Source organism: Hippoglossus stenolepis, chromosome 12 (assembly GCF_022539355.2).
Source record: "Hippoglossus stenolepis isolate QCI-W04-F060 chromosome 12, HSTE1.2, whole genome shotgun sequence".
Classification (NCBI taxonomy): Eukaryota; Metazoa; Chordata; class Actinopteri; order Pleuronectiformes; family Pleuronectidae; genus Hippoglossus; species Hippoglossus stenolepis.
In genome coordinates, this window is record NC_061494.1 from 25,010,858 (window position 1) to 25,030,690 (window position 19,833).

The following is a 19,833-nucleotide window of genomic DNA, read 5'->3' on the forward strand; positions in this document are numbered from 1 at the left end:
CATAAACTCAGATTGAACTTGAGGTTCAATGGCTTGACTACAACACCATTTAAAAAGGTCATTAAGTAAGGACGGTGAAGTAAAAGTAAATCCTCTGCTGGGGAAACATTAACTGTGCGACCAATTTTATATTAACTAAATCATTTTCACATAATGAAACTTAGTTCACTGCAAATTAACCTCAATTATAAACAGTAGTTTGGATCTTCTGTTAAAACTTTTCTGAATATTCATGAAAAAAAACATCCACTCTCTTCTCAGTTTGACACAAACAGAATTGAGCAAACTTGACTTACCCTGAACAGCAGAAATGAAATATTCTTTATATTCGATGCACAACACAAAATTCTGTAGACAACAAAGAATGAAACATCTGGAGAAATACTGTCAAAAAAAAAACTAACTTCTAAAACGTGAACTTTTCTTAGTTAGACCAGGATAAGTGAGGCCTTCATGTAGAATTTATCTCCATGTGCTACCTTCTAGTAGCTTTTTCGTTGTAGTACAGACTGAGCCGTTAGTCCATTGTCTTGTTATTCCTCCAACAACGTTGATCCTTGATTTGATATCTTTGCCTTTAGTGTTTTACCATCAATAATACAATTATAGTACTTTCCTTTTCAGCTAGCTGTACTGTGTACACACTTGAGGTCACTGTTAAAGTAACGACTAGCAGCTCTTACAGGGCAGCGCCGGCCTCTTCTGAAAGAGGGGCGATCAATGCGTACTGAGAAATAGTCAGTAACAGAACATACAGTAGAAATATTAAGTATGAAGTAAGTGATCTCTTACCAAATTATTAAGTGACTTACAACAAAGACAATTAGAGGCAGATTGCATCAGTGAGCTCAGTTTACTTCTTTTAGTTGTTTAAATTATCTCACACCATCTTTTCTTCATCTCTTCACAAGTCAAAGTCAGAAGTGTGCCTATACATTGATGTTCTGATACTGAGTACTGTATGTCTTACAATTCATCTTTGACTCCTCATGGACAAGGACTGTGAACCGTCAGACTGTGAGAATGAGGCTCAGGTTACAATCTGAGTGACCAATTAGTGAAAAGCCTAGTTCACACTACACAACTTGTGGTCTTCTGATCTGGAGCCTTGAAGTCGTTTTGTGTTCATACAACACAACAGACTGACAAAAGAGGTCACACACAATACACCAGCTTTTACCATGAGAAACCCCCGACTAGTATGTCTGCTCTTCAAACTTTAACAAGCCTTCACCACGGTGTTGTAGTTGTAGCCTGGTACAAATCTAGTCGGACGGCGTGACGTGTTGGAGTCTCTCAAAATGCATCTTTAAAAAGTTCACACAGCAATAGCCGATCAACCTCCAATTTGGCTTAGATCTGGTAATAACTGTATTTAAGCTGAAGAATACAAACCTTAGCCTGGAGAAACAACCGTATATGAAAGTATCACTGAAACTTGGTATCTAGTATTTACATCTTTGAACTTGGTATCTAGCTAAGAGTAGATATCTCATCTATAAATGACTGAAAAATGTCAGACACTCAAGTCAGAATCAAAAGTAAACCCAAAGTTTGGTTTACTTACAGTTTAATTAAAATATGAAAAGATAAATCCTGGTGGAGTTAGTACCAAAGATTAGGTATTGTAGCAGCTCTGGTATATAACATTTTCAAATAAAACCTAACTTTACTGAAAACATGTCTTAACTTCCTAACCTCTGACTGGACAGTGGTTGTTGGACTCAAATAATTTTTTCAAAAGCTAAATTACAACACTCATAATATAAAGAAAAAAGATGTTACTTTGTGGAGTCAGGTTTGTAGTTGCCTTCTTTTCTTGATCGTTGGAACAAACCACATGGTTCGGTTAACGTGAGTGATGGAAAGACCGACAGCCCTTAGCCGCAGAAGAAAGACCAATTTTCGAAACACTGAAGACGTCTGGGTTATCCTAACAACAGCTTTATGGCTCGGTTTTAGGGTACGGCAGTACCTATGTATGGAAGCTCAAGTATTACTCCAGAAATTTACACTGTAGCTGACTGCAACAGTGTAAACACATGTTGGTGCCAATGAGCGAGCACAAGAGCTCCTCAACAAACGTTTACAAGCAAAGCCACACCCGGGATAAACCTGGCTGTGATCATGATCTCTGTCACAAAATGGAAAAATACATCTCCATAATGCAAACACAGGGCTGGGCGATATGGAACAAAATCTTATCACGATTTTTTTTTTTCATATCAGTCAATATCAATATCACGATATAATTTAAATAAACAGAAAATAGCTTTTTTGTACACTTGCATTAATGTACAGTGTTCTTATGTGCAAACATTATTTCTTATGCACAAAACAGATTTTACTTGCTCGTACACTCACCCTGGTCCACTGCACTTAACTTATTACGTTTCATACAAACCACTACAGTGAAAAGGTGAATATAATGTAATATATTAAATAATTAATAAAAGTTATTTGAATTATATTTTTTTATTTTATTGCCTTTTTATATTTCTTTATTCTCGTGTCTACCTCACTCTGACGTGCCTGCTGCTGTAACAACTGAATTTTCCTGGTGTGTGGATCAATAAAGTTTAATTTTGTATCTTATCTTAAATCAGCGTCACTGAGGAGCATTTCTACGCTGGTCAACAAGTGACTCTGCTCCTCTGATGTTTTCTAATCATCACACTTAGAACTGATCTTTATAAAAAAACTGATGAATTCATATTTATGTTCCTGGATAAACAGGAAGTTGCTTCTGCTGCAACAATGAAGTTACAACACTGTGTTAGGTCGTAATCTGCAGGAAGAACTTGTGTGAATGTGTGCGTATTTGTGTGTGTGTGTGTGTGTGTGTGTGTGTGTGTGTGTGTGTGTGTGTCTGCTTGTCTCTGTACCGTCTCACACACAAACTGATAATCACATGTATTTAGTTATTAATCGATGATGTCGCATAATGACTCCGGATGTTCCTAACCCTAACCCTGACTCGTCCTGATTGTGCGCGTCATGTCTCGTGTTGTATAGCAGGTTAAAACGTGTGTCTTATAAACTCTAAAGAATCAAACAAACACAAAGTAAACGTCAGTCCTGTATGTGTCCTAATAACTTGTGATTAGTGATGGTGTTTATTGTTAAAGTGTTAAGTGAGTGCAGTCACTGCATCATTGCGGAGTTGTCCACCTCTATGCAGAAACCCAAACATTAACACGTGTGCCGGTGCTGCTCCTCCGCTCTGTGTGCGTCAACCTAACTTGATGTGGGTTTATCTCTATTCCAGCCACATGATTGGTTCGGCGCAGCACTATTCTCATTGTTCTTGTTGTCAAAACAGGGAGGGGATGAGTTCTATTGACATTATATCGACGCGTCTTAAATTTCTATCGAGGAAAAGTTATATCGCGATAATTATCGATATCGTTATATCGCCCAGCCCTATGCACAAGACATCTCTGTAGCGTTGTGGTGAAGCGACAACACCCAAGTGAAATCCTATGATGAATTCTACGTTCGTTGCTTTCTTTCTGAAATCTATGAGATGACACTGTTGACAACGAGGCACAAATCTAGCTTAGAACACGTAGCACTAGCAAGGTCACTATCTTAGGGCCTAACCGTGATAATTAGGCCTTGTTATTCATAGACAAAACTTATTTGGGAAGCAAAACTTCCATTGTGTTAGCGCATATCTTCTTGACATTTAATCATCTCTGGGCTTCTCACTAAAACCTGAATAACTCTGGGAGACAGAAGTCTATTTAACTATAGCTGTTGACTTTAAACTACAGATAGTATAAATAACATGCAACTGTAAGGTAAGTCAAGTTTTAACTTGAAAATGTATTTACATCTTTGAAACAAGCCGCGAATGTAATCTACTTAAAGCTAAACTCAATGTCTGTAATTCAAAGGTTGCTAATTCCGTGCATTTTCTATTTAATAAGTCCTAATACCTGGAGGGACCACCGTGCCGTCCTTGTTCCTGTCTCCTTGTTTCTTGCGGGCTAACATCTCCTGGAACTGCTGCTCCCTTTTCTCCGAAATCCTCTGGTTGTACAAATCCAGCTGCAACGTAAATACAGATGTCTGGTCAAGGCTTCATGTGATGCAGGTAAAACACAGATATGTCTGTCTGTATCAAGGCTGCCCCCAACCAAACAATTTCCCAAATCGAGAAGTTGTAGTTCAAGTCATCAGAAAATAAAGTTTTATCTATACTTAATTTTCGCAAAGTGTCTCATTCATTCAACCATTTGGGATGAAGTTGACCATTCTCCCTCCTTATACATCAGAACAATGTTATCAGCATCTGTACTGTCTAATGTTACAGCGAGCACCCATGCTAAGTGGCTAACGCTAGGGAACTTGTATATTTCAAATGGTTAGCCACGACAATGTCATGGTCAATGACAGGCAGATGTTTGCCTGCAGTTTTCATGCCACCCTCTTGGGGTCATCTAGAAAAGATCCTACACTTTTCTGTCCAATGTATTAAATAACCGTCAAATGACCGCAGGGACCAGCTATGTAAACGATGTCTGTCAACCACTGACACCACTTTCTAGGAGTTACATTTTTTTCTTCCCCTTATCGACCCGTCAAACTTGACCAAAACGTCTTGTCAAATAATGTTTGGCAACGATGAGCTAAGTTACTTGTGAACACATCTGGGAATGAAATCTATCTTTCTGAATTACTGACAGCAGATACATCTCCCATTGATGCTCCAAGGCAACAAGAATCAGTTATTGTTTCAGGAAATGTATTTCAGTTGCAAGCAACCTCTTGCAGTTCATCAAAACTCACACCCTTGTTATCGATATCTCTTAATTTTCATTCTTGAGAACAAGTACCAGTACTTGTATACTCATGTTAGAGGTTTTAGTAAATGAGTACTAGGGCTGATCATACCTTCTCCCTCTGCTTTGCCTTGATGTCATCCTCTGTGTCTGCTGGACTACTGGAGGCTGATGGAGACTCTGTGGGTAAACTGAACTGCACTGATTTCACTGGTTTGGATGAAGCCAGAGACTTAACTGTCTCTATGACCTTCAGGCACCTGGCTACTGTTGTAGAGATGGCTGATTGGTCATCACCAGCAGGACATGATGATAGTGGTGTTTGTGTTATCGTGGCGCTGGTTAAAGTCTGTGGAGGACTGGAGTCATTGGCTGTAGAAGGCTGGCCAATAAAAGAAAAGACTTTATGATTGGAGGGTGGAACAAAAGGAGGTTGTCCAGAGGGGCGTCGTGGAGGAGGTCCAGGAGGCGGTCCTGGAGGAGGCTGTCCAGAACGCTGTGAAGAATGTCCAGGAGGAGGACCGGGTGGAGGTCCTGGAGGAAATCCAAATCTCTGGGGCGGTTGACCAGCTGTCGGAGTACCTGTGTTGGCGGTTGTGGAGTTCTGTTCTGGAGGAACGTGGGTGGTGACTCCGAGTGGCCAGTTTATAGGTGCAGGTGGACGTTGGTATTGAGCAGGCGGGGGCCCAGGAGGTGGTTTGGGAGAAGTGGTTGAGAGGGTACTCCCCATTGTCTTGGTAAGACTCTGCAACTGTTGTGCCTTCTTAAGCGCCTCCAGCTCCTGCTGGTCCAGGAATTCTTCATACTCTGAGACAGCTTTACACTCTCTGCTGAGTGGCTCCAAACTGGAGGATCTGACAGGAGAGGGTGTGTGGATGTGATCGGATTCAACAGAACTTAATCTACGTGTTTGCAGTTGTTCTCTTGAATCCTCTCTTTCTGTGGATGAGGACTTCGAGCCGTAGATTTTCTCCTGAGCTCGGCTCGCTAGCTTGGACATGTCTCCTGTACTCAACTTCAGACCAATCGTACGAAGAAGACTCTGGATCTTGTCGTAGGGTTCTGTCTTGCCCTTTAATTCCTCACTTGTTCTCTCTAGTGATGCATGTTTAGGACTTGGTTGTTTCTTTTGCCCTTCTGGAGCTCGACTGCTGCTGGGTTCTTGAGCCAATCCAACAATCCGAGAGAACCCACCACCATCTTGAAGTGCCCGCTCATGAGGCAGTAAGTCATCATTAACATGAATTGGTTCTGATTTCTTTTCATTGCCCACCTTTTTATTGAGCATGTCAAGGAAACGGTCCAGGGGTGGTTTCTCAGCTGGAGGTGGCGTTGTGTTCTTCAGATTTGGTGATGGGCTTCTAGGAGGTGGTTCAGTGGGAGAAGGAGGTCTGAACGAAGGTTGGGAAAATGAAGAATGAGTCAGGGAGGGTTGGGTGGAGGCAGGTGACAGTGTAGACGGTGATGGATCATGGTGTCCTGGAGACTGGCTCCGGTTTACAGGTCGATACTGATCACTGCAAGGTTGGTCCGCACGTGCTGGGTCATGGCAGCGATCGTCATAGGGTTCATCATAAACATCATAGCGATCAGTGTAACGGTGGCTGGCAGACAGAGGGGGACCACATGAAGGTTCAACATAGTGTCGACTTACATAAGGGCGGTCATCGTACGGATGGTTGCTGTATGCACGATCACTGTAAGGGCGATCAGTGTAGGGACGGCTGGGGTACAGATCACCGCGCTCACTGTACTGCCGATCTTGGTAAGGACTGTATGGTCGATCATAATACGGATCATCATAGGGCTGAGGAGGACGATGGTGGTGCTCAGGTCCTTCGGGTCGTTTCTTCAGGATGGACCGGACTGGTTTGTATTCAGCGAGCGGCATGGCAATCCTGCCATGGTCATAGTCAATGCAGGTCCTCTGTCCAGGCTCCAATCCTCTGGGGTCTATTTCCACCAGTGACTTTTTGTAGGCAATCATCTCGTTCAGCTCCTCCAGCTCTCGCTTCTTCCTCGCCAGCTCGTCATCCATGACTCCACGTCTGGGAGGAGGGCTCAGTTCCCTCCTCCTCTTGTGACCTTCCTCACGCTCTCTGCTGGTTTTGCTCCTCTTCTTGAAGGCCCTGTCCTTGCTCCTATCCCTGCTCCTACTGTGACTCCTGCTGCGGCTCCTGCTTGAGCTCTTGCTTCGGCTTTTCGTACGACTTTTGCTTCGCCTGTACCTGCTGCTTTTACGGTCACGGTCGGGACTGGTGCTGCGTCTCCTTTTGATGATGCGTCCAAACTGGTCTCTGGCTGGACTCTTGCTCCTGCTTTTGCTCCTGCTCCTACTTCTGCTCCGGCCATATCGACGCCGACTGGTGTTGTGATCCCGTCTGCCAACACCAGTCTTACTGTCCTGCGCTCTAAGACTTTTCACAACCGCCTTCAGCTTGTCTGTCTCTGGTTTTTCCTTCCTGAAATGTGAACGTGATCATTCCATGTTAGGGTTATTATTATTAATAATAACAAATAATAATAATAATTATTATTATTATTAATTATGAATAAATAATGATAAAATAATAAATAAAGGAAGCGATGACTCACTCAGTCTCTTCTGAAGCTTTTGTTAGCTTTATGGTCATCTACCAGAGGACACAAACAAATATTAGACTAAGTAAGAAAAACCTTACCTGTAATTTAAGTCAAAACATTGTAAAAGCAAAACACAGCTTCATATCAATGAACTTATATGGAAGCTGTGTTAATTTAAATATTTTGAACATAAATGGCGTCATGCAAAAGAAACAGGAAACATTATTTTACACATCTGCAAAGAAAATCAAATTAACAACAAAACCTTAAGAGTTCTCTCAATTTCTTCTCTGTATTTGTATAAATATAAAAAATTCGTACTTTTCCTTTGTTTGCTCCGACACCACCAAGTTTGCGAACAGGGAGGAAAACGCTCTCTGTATGACGTTTGATCCTGATGGCCTGAGTCCCCCCCTCTGCCGTCTCATGCTTGAAGAAACAGTTAGTTAGTTATGACTCAGAAACATTGAAGATTACACATATTGAACGATCTAGGAAACTCGATTTAACCGTACGTCGTCTCATTGATCTAAAACTGTCTCAACGGATTAGAGCAAGTGAAGGAGTATTCAAATAATCAAGTTTATTATATTATAGTAACATTGTTACACTTCACTAACAGAGCTCAAAATATTAGAAGAAATGTTTTTTAAATAATTTTACCTGACACACACGTGTCTATGTTCTTTTTGTTGTTAATATCCTGTTAATTTACAATTATATTATCATTGTTATTTTTATAATATATATTATATATATATATATATTATATTATTATTAGCCTATTTGTTCATTAGTTTGTTTTACAATATTATGGTCATGTCTGCCAATAAAGCTTCATTGACTTGAATATAAAACTTTTCGAATCACATGACTATTATGTCAATCACTCCTCACTTATCCTTTACATTCAGAGTGAGAGAGTTCTGATTTACCACGGCAGTAATGAACACAGGCTACCTACCAGTGCCAAGGTAACGTCAGTGTCCATTAAATCTAACCAGCATCACTCACTAACTTTAGAATCTTTGATGTTTCCTGCAACAAGCAGATCTGTTTTTCACCTGTGTAACGTTGAGGATTTCTCTAGTTTTCTCAGTGTAGCCTAAAGGAATATAAATGATACTTCACAGAGTCTAACTGTGTCTTTCTTTAATAAAATAATATAAATGAATCATCACTGGGTCGAACTGCTTCTTTCTTTAATTTGCAGTCGTTTGATTGTGTTAAGAAACTGTTGAATGGTTCACACACTACAACAGACGTGGAGACATTACTGTGGCATCGCAGGCTCATTGCAGTTCTATAGCTGACCACTGATTTGTAAGACTGGTAATTGGGTGGCACTGTGTCATGCTCTGCCCACATGAATACTTAATATTCAGCGTAGAAAAATTAAATGACAAATTTCATTTATTTTGATGTAAGACGTTTTAAGGAGATGCGGGAACACTGGAATCTTCAGATTAGTTGACTCCGGTATCAGACGACTCACCGGAACAACGCTGAACTCAACCTTTTCATTCAGCTCCAGTTTCTTCTTCTCGATCACCTCAGCCATGCGGAAGAAGAGCTGTGGGTTCTGACTGCACTTGATCAGTCCAGAATCAGCAGAGAACTCGATCACAATGCCCTGGTTAGAAAAACGTCAGACACATTAACGGGGAAAACCCATCACACTGTTGTAGTGGAAAAATGACTTAGTGTAGTGGAAAATAACTAAGTGTGGTTGAAACCTATTTTGTAGTTGAAGAGTAACCCTTTGCATACCTGTCTAAGACTTTTATGACCTGAAACCTGTATGACCTTTCTATTACTTATTGACTGTCCAAGAACCTAATGGAAACGTATGCAAATCAGTTTCCTGTGCTTTAATTCCTGTTTTAAACTGGGCCTACAGAACCAGTCTGAACTGGCTCGGACAAACAGCCTTAGTTCTCCTATATAAGATCCTTGCATTTGACTGTTCTCCATCTTCACTCTGAGATCCCTGTGACTCTCTGTGTTGATCCTTTCTGCAGAAATCCCCGATTGAAATACACAAAGACAAATTTGGTGTTCCAGCCTCTTGTATTTTCAGATTTCCATCACACTGTATCCAGTCATTACTGAATCGACAGCTTTTCCCAAGTTCTCCGACTGTTCAGGTTTGAAACTCAGAATGACTCAGAACTTGACTTGTCTGCTGTTTGTAAATCCAAAATGACGACCCAGAGTTAGGACCAGGACGCAGAGCTGCAGTCCTACACACTTCTCTGCGCCCCCTTTAGATCAGTCACACAACCACAACCCCACAGAGACTTCTCTCTGATTACCCTTGATCAGCTGACCACAATAATCTCATCATCTAAACTCACAACTTGTATCTTAGTTCCCATTCCTATAAAGGTACTCAAAGAAATTCTGCCCCTAATTAATATTACTTTACTAAATACAATACATTTTTCATTATCATCAGGATGTACCACAGTCCTTTAAACTAGTTGTAATCAAACCCCTTCTCAAAACATCCACCCTGGACCCGGAGGTTTTTAACTACAGACCGATATCCAACCTCCCCTTCCTGTCTAAACTCCTGAGAAGGTTGTAGCCAATCAGCTGTGTGAGTTTCTCCAGGAAGTAATCTGAAGACTTTCAGTCGGGGTTTAGAGCCAATCACAGCACGGAGACAGTTAGATCTCAGTGCAGCATTCGACACTATTGATCATAAGGGTTAGGATTAGTAGAGACTAGAACAGTTAATTGGCATTAAAAGAACCGCCCTGACCTGGTTTGAATCCTGTTTATCAGATCGATTCCAATTTGTGCAAATTAATGATGAGTCATCAGTGCGCACCAAAGTTAACCACGGTGTTCCACAGGGTTCTGTGCTCGGTCCAATTTTATTAGGGGTTAGGGTTAGGGTTACCCTAACCCCTTCTCATCAATGTAGTAAATCCTGTTGTTGTGTTGATGTGTTCAGTTCCATCAGCATCTATTGTACTTGTGTTCTGGGAGAGGATCCTCACATGTGACTCTCTGAGCTTTATTCACTGGTCATAAAGTTTCTCTGTAGTTTGACTCTTGTTGAGTAAAGAACAGAGGAAGTTGCTCCTTGTTAACATCTATGAGACAAACTGGGATTGGTTTATTGATGGTTTGCAAATCTTACATGTCGACGTTGTTCTGTCGACTCTTCGAAGGAGTCCGGGAGAATCTCCACGAAGGTTGCTCGCTCCTCTTTGGTCTCTCGATTGGTGGCGATGTTGAAACGCACCTTCACAGATCAGACAGAGACATTTTAAATGAAGGAAAAAAAGCTGCTGGTTGATCATGAAGAAGTAACTGAGTACAAATACTTAGTTACTCTACAGACATTTTAACACAAACATCTGAACTTTCTACTAGTTACATTTTCGGAACAGATTCGTACTTTTGCTTTAATGTGTTTCAGGGGAATTATCAGTTTTTTTATTCTGTATTATCGAGCGTCACCTTCTCAACCTAAATGGACAATGACACAGAAAAGATGATACCTTGTTGTGTATCTATCAGTGCAGATCACACACAGACTTAAAGAATATCCCTTATAACGACAACAAAGAGGAAGTAACAAATCTCCATATCTGAAATAAGTAAAGAAAATGTACACATTTCATCCTCCTTGGATATTTTTCATTTTCACAAATCTTTTCTTACTTTAACCAGTTTTTATTTAATTTTAAGTCAGTAGTTTCAGTGAAATAATCTTTGAACTAGGGGTGGACGATATACTCGATGTAACGCGGCTTGTACCATGTGCAATGTTTAAAATAACTATATCGTGACGATTGAGTATAAATTGTCATGTGAATGTTTTCGCTTCTCTCTCCTCATGCCCCTCTCACAGCTGACTGCTCACTCCCCCGCCCATCCAGAAAACTCTTGTGCGCATGCGTATTTTAGTATCAGGAGGGAAGAGACTCCGAGAGCACGAGAGAAAGAAAGAGAAGAGTCCAGAGTTTACAAGAGTTCAGAGACGGTTATTGACCGTTTGTTCATATTGCTTGTGAACTCTGAACCCAACGAATCAGTTTACAAATGATGAACGTGAGCGGCGTTCACTCCAGAGAGAGTGGACGTTTGTGTGTGTGTGTGTGTGTGTGCACGCTCTTGTGTGAGGGTGTTTGAGTTCTAACCCTAAACCAAGTCTTAACCCTCAAACAGCACTTTGAATTTGTGAGGACCGGCCAACATGTCCTCACAATGATGATATTGAAGCAAAATTGGCCTCATAACTGTAGAAAGACAAACACACCTTGTCTCCGTCCAGCATGGTGGCAGACGACAGCAGGTCTCTGGGACTGAAAGGAAGTTGTTTCTGTTGACCATCAACCGTCATCACCAGTCGACCCATTTCCTGTTGAGGTTTGACTCCGCCCCTGATGTCAGTCGGCTGATCCTTCTTCACCTCCACCTTTCCCTTCTCTCCATCAGCTTTTTCTTCTGCCTCTTCTTTCTCATCTTCATCCTTTTTCTCAACTTTTATTTTCACCTTCACCAGGAAACATCTGGATTTAATGTGGCTGTATTAACATGTTTGCAGTACTTACACTTTGTTTTTTTACCTGAGCAAGGAGCGTTTGTCCGTCCTCAGAACCTCCTCCTCCTGCTGCTGCTGCTTCTGTTGATCGCGTCGGTTCCTCCGGCTCCTTCTTCACCTCCTTACGAGGGATTTTCGAAATGGCTCGGAGGACGGTTCCTTCGAATCGCTCCTTGCTGATGTCGTCCATGGAGCCGGGGTGTCTCATGGTGAAGCCGAGCGGCGTCCACTGCAGAAAGAAAACCTCCGTCAGCAGCAGCTCGTTCATATCATCAAATTAAATTTAAAAAAATTAAAAATCTTACTGGTTTCACTTTTACTTTCTAACATATCTGTTAAACGAGGCAATGACAAGCTCTCTCGTAGTCAATACAAGGAAGCAGCTCAGCTGCCAAAATTCAAATGAAAAGAGGAATAACAGGTTTCAGGCTTCATAGTGCTGGTTTACTAAGTGAGAACAGTCTCTCGTCTCATCATTTTATTGCATGGAGTGGTGCGATAATTACGCACTCAAAGTTGCGCCATTCGTCCATCCTTCATTGGATTTGTACGAAAGTTGTTGAGCATGTATAGGAGACAGATTTAACTCTTTCCAGTCAGTTTGATAAGAATATGTCAAAAGCATCACGAGTTATAGTCAGTAATTGGTAGGCCACGGCCACTTCATGTTTTTGGTTCATACTTGGGCCGGGAGCACTGGTACCAAATTTGGTGTAATTCTTTCCAGTGGCAAGTGCAGTACACATTTGTTGGTGCCCCCTATGGGCGACACTCAGAAGGCTTTAAGACACCCATTCCTCAACACAACCAAGTTTCATGATAATTGGACAAATTGTTGTTGAATTTTGGCCAATTTCCTGTTAAGCCCCGTTAAACAGTAGATGTGACATTACGTTTTTTCAATTCATGCAAATTAGCAAAGAATCCATCACGCCGGATTTTTATGGTCCAATTGGCTTTTTTGTCGAGCACCATTGGCGTGTCCGGTGAACTTCTTTTTAAATGCTGTATTACAGCACCACCATGTGGCCAATTGAGGTCATGTTTCTTGAAAAGTTGATGCACATCAATTGCAGTTATTGTGCCACGTTTCCTGTTTCTAGCTCATTCCAGCTCACGGGAAATTGAATGTTTTTTCTGTTTTTTTTCTTCATTTAAATAAAACAAACTTATATGAGAAGTTTTGATAGATATTGAATATTAATTAACGTTGACGTTGTCTCGTTCTCACCTTGTCTTTGGCAGATGCCAGCGCTACCGCCACATCCTCCTTCTTCCTCCTTTCGGCCTCTCTCTCTTGCTCCTCCTCCTCCCTCCTCCTCTTCCTCTCATCCTCCTCCCGTTTCTTCTTCTCCTCCTCACACTTCTTCTTCTTCTTCTCCTCTTCCTCCCGTCGCTTCTGCTCCTCCAGGATTTTGTCCTCCACCCTCTTCGTCCTCCGCAGCCTGATCGCTCTCTTCTTCGTCTTCACCTGCAACACAGAGATGGTGAGTGAAGCTCATCGCTTCCTGTCCCTTGTCTCCGGTGGCTCTGGTTGGTCAGAGCCTCACTCACCAGGGTGGTGGTGAACTCCACCTGCTTGTGGATGTCGCTGCTGTTGAACTCGCTGTCGCTGAAGTTTTCACAGACGTCAAAGGGAAGCTCTTCGTGGTCGTCAGCGTTCACGATTCCTTCTTCAGAGCCAAGACAAGTGATGATGCCCTAAAATCACCATCAATTATTAGAACAGATGATAATTAGTTCTCTCACTCCACCTCAGACGTCTCTGGTGACACTGGTGTGTGTGTGTGCCTGCATGCGTGTTTATGTGTATGTATCTGTAGTTGCTTTCAGACCTGCACTCTGGAGATCCTCCACAGTTTCTCCAGAGGGTTGAAGCAGAGAGCTTCAAGACTTTCTGCTGCTGTGATGTGTGAAAAACAAATCTGGATCCGATTCTCCAGAGAACCTCCAGAGGTCATGTGTGAAAACAGCTTGTGTGTGTGTATTGTTCCGTGTGTGTATGTGTGTTACCAGCTGTCTTGTCTCTTTTGTGTAGCTGAAGGTGAAAGGGATTTTGGGTTTGATGTTTGCCGCTCTCTTCTTTCTTGTTGCCATGTCGACCAGCAGGTTGATCAGCACTTGGTCATTCTTCAGGAGCGTCACGCCACAGTCCCGGTGGCTGAAGGTCACGTTGGTCCTAACGGGGCCGATGTTGGCGTGGATCTGTCCCGGGTAACCTGGCAAGACGGGCTAAGAAGAGAGCAAGAGCCATCAGGATGTTAAATAGCAGCACCGCAGTTAAAAATGATGTCACTCGTCAGGGTCGTCACTCACCGTGGGCTCGATGATTGGCTGACTGACGATGCCCTCATACAGCTCCGTGTCCAGCCACATGTGGGGCCCCAGCTCGGGATTGGCTCTTCCTCTGGACGTCTTCAGAAACTCTCTGTTGCTCTCATTGTTGCCGTTTTCAACCTCAGAGTCCTCCGTGGCTGTGGAGAGCATCAGGAGGAGCGGCTCCTTCACACGGCGGATCCTGACAGCGTGTTTTCCTTTAATTAGCTGATCAAGCACATTTAAACATGTCAGAGAAGTGATCAACCAGGAGTAACCATGACAACAAACCCTACAACACATTAAATATGAAAAGATTTGATGACTCATTATTTAAAATCAAACAAAAAAATCATAACATAGGGTTAGGGCTAACCCTATGCAGCAGACAGAGACAGGAAGTGACGTGTTACCTCTGCTGCAGAGGTCATGTGATCATGTTTACATCACCTGACACCGTCTCAGCTCTGATCACCACAAACTCTCTTCACATCTTCGTCTGTGTCTTCATCGTGTGTGTCAGCACTTCTTCACCAGAGACATTTGTTTTTGTTTCTTCATGTTTGTGTCCCGTGTTAGAAGCTCCTCCCCCCACTCACTCAGTGAATCAGTGGAGGATCCTCTGCTGTGTTCACACTTCCACTTCTCCTTGATTTTTACAGACTTTATACCAGGAGGTCAGGAGGATAAACTCTGTAGAAACTGTGGCGCCTCTGACATTTGCGTTTACACATGCACCTCCTCCGGCAAAAATACGGAGGAACTCCGGAGTTCAGTGCTTGTCTGAAAGCGGCTTCTGTAATGTGTTAACTGAATTTAATATTATTTAAATACCAAAAGTAGGGTTGGGCGATATGGACAATTATCACGATAATTTTTTTCATATGAGTCGATATCAATATATCGTGATATAAATCAAATATCCAGAAAATAAATGTTTTGCACATTGTACAATGTTCTTCTTACATACGTTTTTTTCTTATGCACAAAATAGATTTTACTTGCTCGTACAATCATCCTGTGCCACTGTACTATACTTATAACGTTTCATACAAACCACTACAGTGAAAAGGTGAATATAATGTACATACTCAGCATTGAAGCAGCTGTGCTTATAATTATTCAGCGGTGGAAACCCCCTGAAACTATGAACGTAGCAGAAAACATGATTATGTTCAGTCACTGTATCAGTGCAGAGTCGTCCTCCTCTCTGCAGGAGCCCAAACATTAACACATGTGATGCTCCTCCACTCTGTGCGTCAACCTAACTTGTTGTGGGTGTAACTCTATTCCAGCCACATGATTGGTTGGGCGCGGCACTATGCTCATTATCATTGGCTGTTCGTGTTGTCCGTCAAAACATGGATGGAATGAGTTCTATCGAAGTTATATTGACATGCCTTACATTTCTATCGAGGAAAAGTTATATCGCGATAATTATCGCTATCGTTACCCTCACCACAAGCAATGTAATCAGAGTACTATATTGTAATCGTGTGGACAGGTACAGAGGAGACACTCCTCACCGTGACGACGCTGAACTCAACCTCCTCGTTGATGTCCTCGGTGGTGAACTCCACGTCACTGAAGTTTTCCTTGATGTCGAAGGGAAGCTCGTCGTGTTCGTCAGACTTGATGATGCCTTTGTTATCTTTCAGGCTGATGATGACACCCTGAAATACATGGGATTAAAATAAACAACAGACGAGTGTGTGTGTTGGTAAGTTACAGTTCTGGATCAGCCGCAGTCGATGACATTGTCAGCTCTGACCTTCTCCCTGGTCTCGTTGGTGTGGCTAAAAGTGGCAGGTATTTTGGGTTTGATGTTGGTTGCTCGCCGCTTCTCCGTCACAATGTCCATCAGCAGGTTGATGAGCACCTGGTCATTCTTCAGCAGCGTCACCGCGCTATCCTTCCTGTCAAAAGTCAGGTTGGTCCTCAGAGGTCCGATGTTCACGTGAACCTGACCTGGGTACTGACGCTCGCCGGGCTACAAACACACAAACAACGGCATCAGTGACAGGGAGTGAAGGAAGACAAGGACAAAGACAAAAAAAAAAAACTACCTGAGGCTCCACGATTGGCTGAGTGACGACGGCCTCGTAGATCTCTGAGTCCACGTTCTCCGTCCCACCTGGCGCCACTTTAACATCAGTTGCTATCAGACTGTTCTGCACAGCCAAACAACACAATGTTACAAATACAATAACACAACATTATTGCAGACACAACAAACATCAACATAATAAAACCTATTTGAATTCAGAACCTTCATTTCAGGAACATGTATGAAAACAGCTGACATGTGCGACATTCTGCTCCTGAGTTATAGAGATGGTCAGGGTTACCCCTCTGAGAGAGACACACACACACACACACACACACACACACACACACACACACACACACACACACACACACACACACACACACACACACACACACACACACACACACACACACACACACACACACACACACACACACACACACACACACACACACACACACACACACACAGCTCACCTTCTCCTTACAGCCGGTGAAGTGAACTCTGACCCCGGGCGTCATGGCTTTGGGGTTTCCAAAGAAAGCTTGGAAGCTGAAGGTGAACTTCTCAAGATCTTCTCTTTCGATATAACCGAATGTCGGCTGAAGAACCAAGATTAACAGATCAAATGATGAGGTCATCGAACGGTCAGAAGAGAAAAGTCTTCTGATAATCAAAAATCAATAACAGCAAATAAGGTTCAAGTGACATTGTGTGAGATTCCGGTTCAGACTTTCCACAACCAGTTACGTCCACACTATCACACCTGAAAACATACGACACATGACCATTCACATAAACTGGTCATGCAATGTAAACAGGAAGTAGATTGTCTCCTCTGCAGTTGGTTGCTTAGTTACAGAAAATCCTGTTGTCAGTGATTCTTACCCCGATGAAGGAGATGATCCCTGTCGACCTGCCAGGAGGAGGCCTGAGAGGACACACACACACACACACACACACTTTAGATTCACATGCTAATGAACTGGCTGCATCTTCTTCAACACATCTTCTCTGACAAACACTTACTTATCAAACGTGCGTTTTCCCAGCAGGCCGAGCGCCCTGGCAGCCTTACTGGGTTCAGGTTTGGGTTTAGGTTTCGGAGCGGGGGCAGTGGCAGCAGGTGTTTTTGTGTCAGCGGGTTCCTCTGTGGATTCTTTTGTGTCACCTTGAGTCGACTCAGTGGGCGGAACTGAAATCAGCGCTTTAATCTGAGAAAAACATCATTAAAAAAACAAGGAAGTAAAAATGAATAAAGATTTATACTGAAAGTTTTAAGCCTGGTCCTGGTCTGTACTGACCCACTCAGGCTGGTCGGGCGGAGGGTTGGGCATCGGTTCCTCCAGGATCGTCTGAAGATGCAGAGAGAAAAGAAGAGTTACTGAACGAAACATGACCAGATATTTCTCCTTCAAACGCCCGTCACTGACAAACAACATTTACATCGTTTCTAGAAAGTTAAGTTCACATATAAAACATTTGTTCACTCGTTAACATGAGTCTGAACTGGTTCTGAGTGTTGAATCTAAATCAGACGGGAGGATCCATGGGGCTCACCTCTCCTGCCCAGCCGGGAGGAGGGAAGGCCGGGAACCCGTACGGAGGGACGCATCCTGGAGGAGGCACCGGAGGAACGGCCACTGGTGCGAAGGCTGCAGGGTCCGGAGGAGGCATCGCCACGGGGGGCGGGGGAAGCATACCCGGAGGAGGTACAGGTCCGGGAGGACCAGCCTCAGGTCCCCACGGCTCAGGAGGACCTTCGGGACCCCAGCCCGGGTGTCCCCAGCCAGGACGAGGGGGAGGCCGGTCAGGTCCCCAGTCTTCGGGGTGTAAACGTCTCCAGTCTTCGGGGTGTAAACGTCTCCAGTCTTCGGGGTGTAAACGTCTCCAGTCTTCTGGAGGAGGCAACCAGTCGTCGGGATGAGGCCCCCATCCCTGTGGCGGTCCTCTTGGTCCCCAGTCGGGATGGGGAGGTCCTCTCAGATCCCAGTCAGGTGGCGGGGGGCCCCATACTCCCGGACGCGGAGGCCCCCACTCATCTGGCGGCCGAGGCCATCCTTCAGGCGGCGGTGGGCCCCAGCCTCCCAGTGGAGGATGCCCCCAGCCCCCAGGCGGTGGAGGGCCCCAGCCAGGTGGACCCATGTCGAAGGGAGGCCCGTCTTCGCCTGGGGGTCCCATCGGGGGTCTCTTATCCCGTCCCATCCCCACAAAACCGCTCCGTGAGCTAACAGCGGCTAATGCGACCAACGATCCCGGTTCAGAGTCAAACTCATCGGTTAACTCGACTCCGACGTTTCCTTCAGTGTTTAAACTTTACAGAAACTTCGTTCACTCAAATAAACGTGGACATTTAAAACAGAAAATTTACTATTTTCCCCCCAAACTCCGACAAACACAAACACGCCAATCGATGGCTGTTCTACTTCCGGTTTCCGGTTTTAAACTAGGTTTTGGGTATCTGCCGCCTCCACCAGGCAGGAGGACGAAACTACAGCGTCCTGCTGCTGACGGCAGTACAGGAACAGATGATCGTGAGGCCACGTGGTATAAAATAAACACAGTAAAACACCAGTCGAAAACAAATCAACAGCTCACATCATGCCTGTTCATGCATTTTGTGTCTGAGAAACAAACGTAGCTTTAATGAGTCGAATCAAACAGTTTGTAATTATTATAAAGGTCAAAGGTCACAAACAACAACCTGAGGAGCGAGAAAAAAACAAACAAGCAAAGAAAGAACCCAAAAAAGATCATTCTATCAGAGGGGAGAGTTCTCACACACTCACACAAAGTTGGAAAATTTAATGAATAGTTTAATAAATGTGTTTATATTGTCGACCTCTAACCGCAGCTTTCACCTCAAAGGTTCACAAACGGAATTCGGTTCTTTGTTCCTGTTCCTTTTCTCTTCACCCGTGTTTCAGTTCAGTGGCTGAAACCTTTGGAAGCTGCATTTGAAGACAGATTGAGACTGTCAGGAGAAAACCGTACATTTAATAAGTGATGGTTTAACAAGGATAGTTTCATGTTGAACTGTTAGTCACTCAGTTGAAAGTGAAGGAATCACACTTCTAATTGTTTGTCAATCAATCAATCAAGTTTTATTAGTATAGCCCATATTCACAAATCACAGTTTGTCTCATAGGCTTTAACAAGATGAGACGTCCTCTGTTCTTAACCCTCAACAAGAGTCAAACTACTAAAACCTTTAACAGGTAAAGAAGGTAGAAACCTCAGAGACACGTGTGAGGATCCGTCTCCCAGGACGGACACTAGTGAATAGATGTCAAGTGTAACAGAGATCAGAAAGATCAGAGTATTTACAGCATTGATAAGAATAAACATTTTGAAGCATAACTGAAGGTCAATGAACTGATGGATTATTGTCAGTAACGGTCGAGTATCAGAGAAATACTATATATCAAGCAGTCTTGTTGTAATCATAGTCCAAGATGGTTTCTGTCATTTCAGGTCGTTCTTATCTCACTGATGTTTGTTCAAGTGTTTCTGATCAGTTTGGTTTGAATTAGTTA

General features: G+C 43.2%; 1 protein-coding gene across 3 annotated transcripts in view; it reads right to left on the bottom strand.

Moving 5' to 3' along the window:
- The window catches only part of si:dkeyp-121d4.3, a 23,493-nt gene extending 4,764 nt beyond the window's left edge, over positions 1-18,729 (bottom strand). For all 3 annotated transcript variants that reach the window (XM_035172746.2, XM_035172745.2, XM_035172744.2), the window contains exons 1-20: positions 17,858-18,729; positions 17,602-17,652; positions 17,327-17,511; positions 17,186-17,228; positions 16,774-16,899; positions 16,314-16,418; positions 16,019-16,237; positions 15,774-15,920; positions 14,248-14,475; positions 13,945-14,163; positions 13,486-13,632; positions 13,163-13,402; positions 11,957-12,160; positions 11,647-11,883; positions 10,522-10,626; positions 8,866-9,003; positions 7,692-7,799; positions 7,383-7,420; positions 4,900-7,249; positions 3,942-4,053 (exon numbers count right to left, since the gene is read on the bottom strand). In XM_035172746.2, the coding sequence (XP_035028637.1) occupies positions 3,942-4,053; positions 4,900-7,249; positions 7,383-7,420; positions 7,692-7,799; positions 8,866-9,003; positions 10,522-10,626; positions 11,647-11,883; positions 11,957-12,160; positions 13,163-13,402; positions 13,486-13,632; positions 13,945-14,163; positions 14,248-14,475; positions 15,774-15,920; positions 16,019-16,237; positions 16,314-16,418; positions 16,774-16,899; positions 17,186-17,228; positions 17,327-17,511; positions 17,602-17,652; positions 17,858-18,502 (5,647 nt within the window). In that variant the 5' untranslated portion in view covers positions 18,503-18,729. The remainder of the gene's footprint in view (positions 1-3,941; positions 4,054-4,899; positions 7,250-7,382; positions 7,421-7,691; positions 7,800-8,865; positions 9,004-10,521; positions 10,627-11,646; positions 11,884-11,956; positions 12,161-13,162; positions 13,403-13,485; positions 13,633-13,944; positions 14,164-14,247; positions 14,476-15,773; positions 15,921-16,018; positions 16,238-16,313; positions 16,419-16,773; positions 16,900-17,185; positions 17,229-17,326; positions 17,512-17,601; positions 17,653-17,857) is intronic.
- Positions 18,730-19,833: the final 1,104 nt, after the last annotated feature.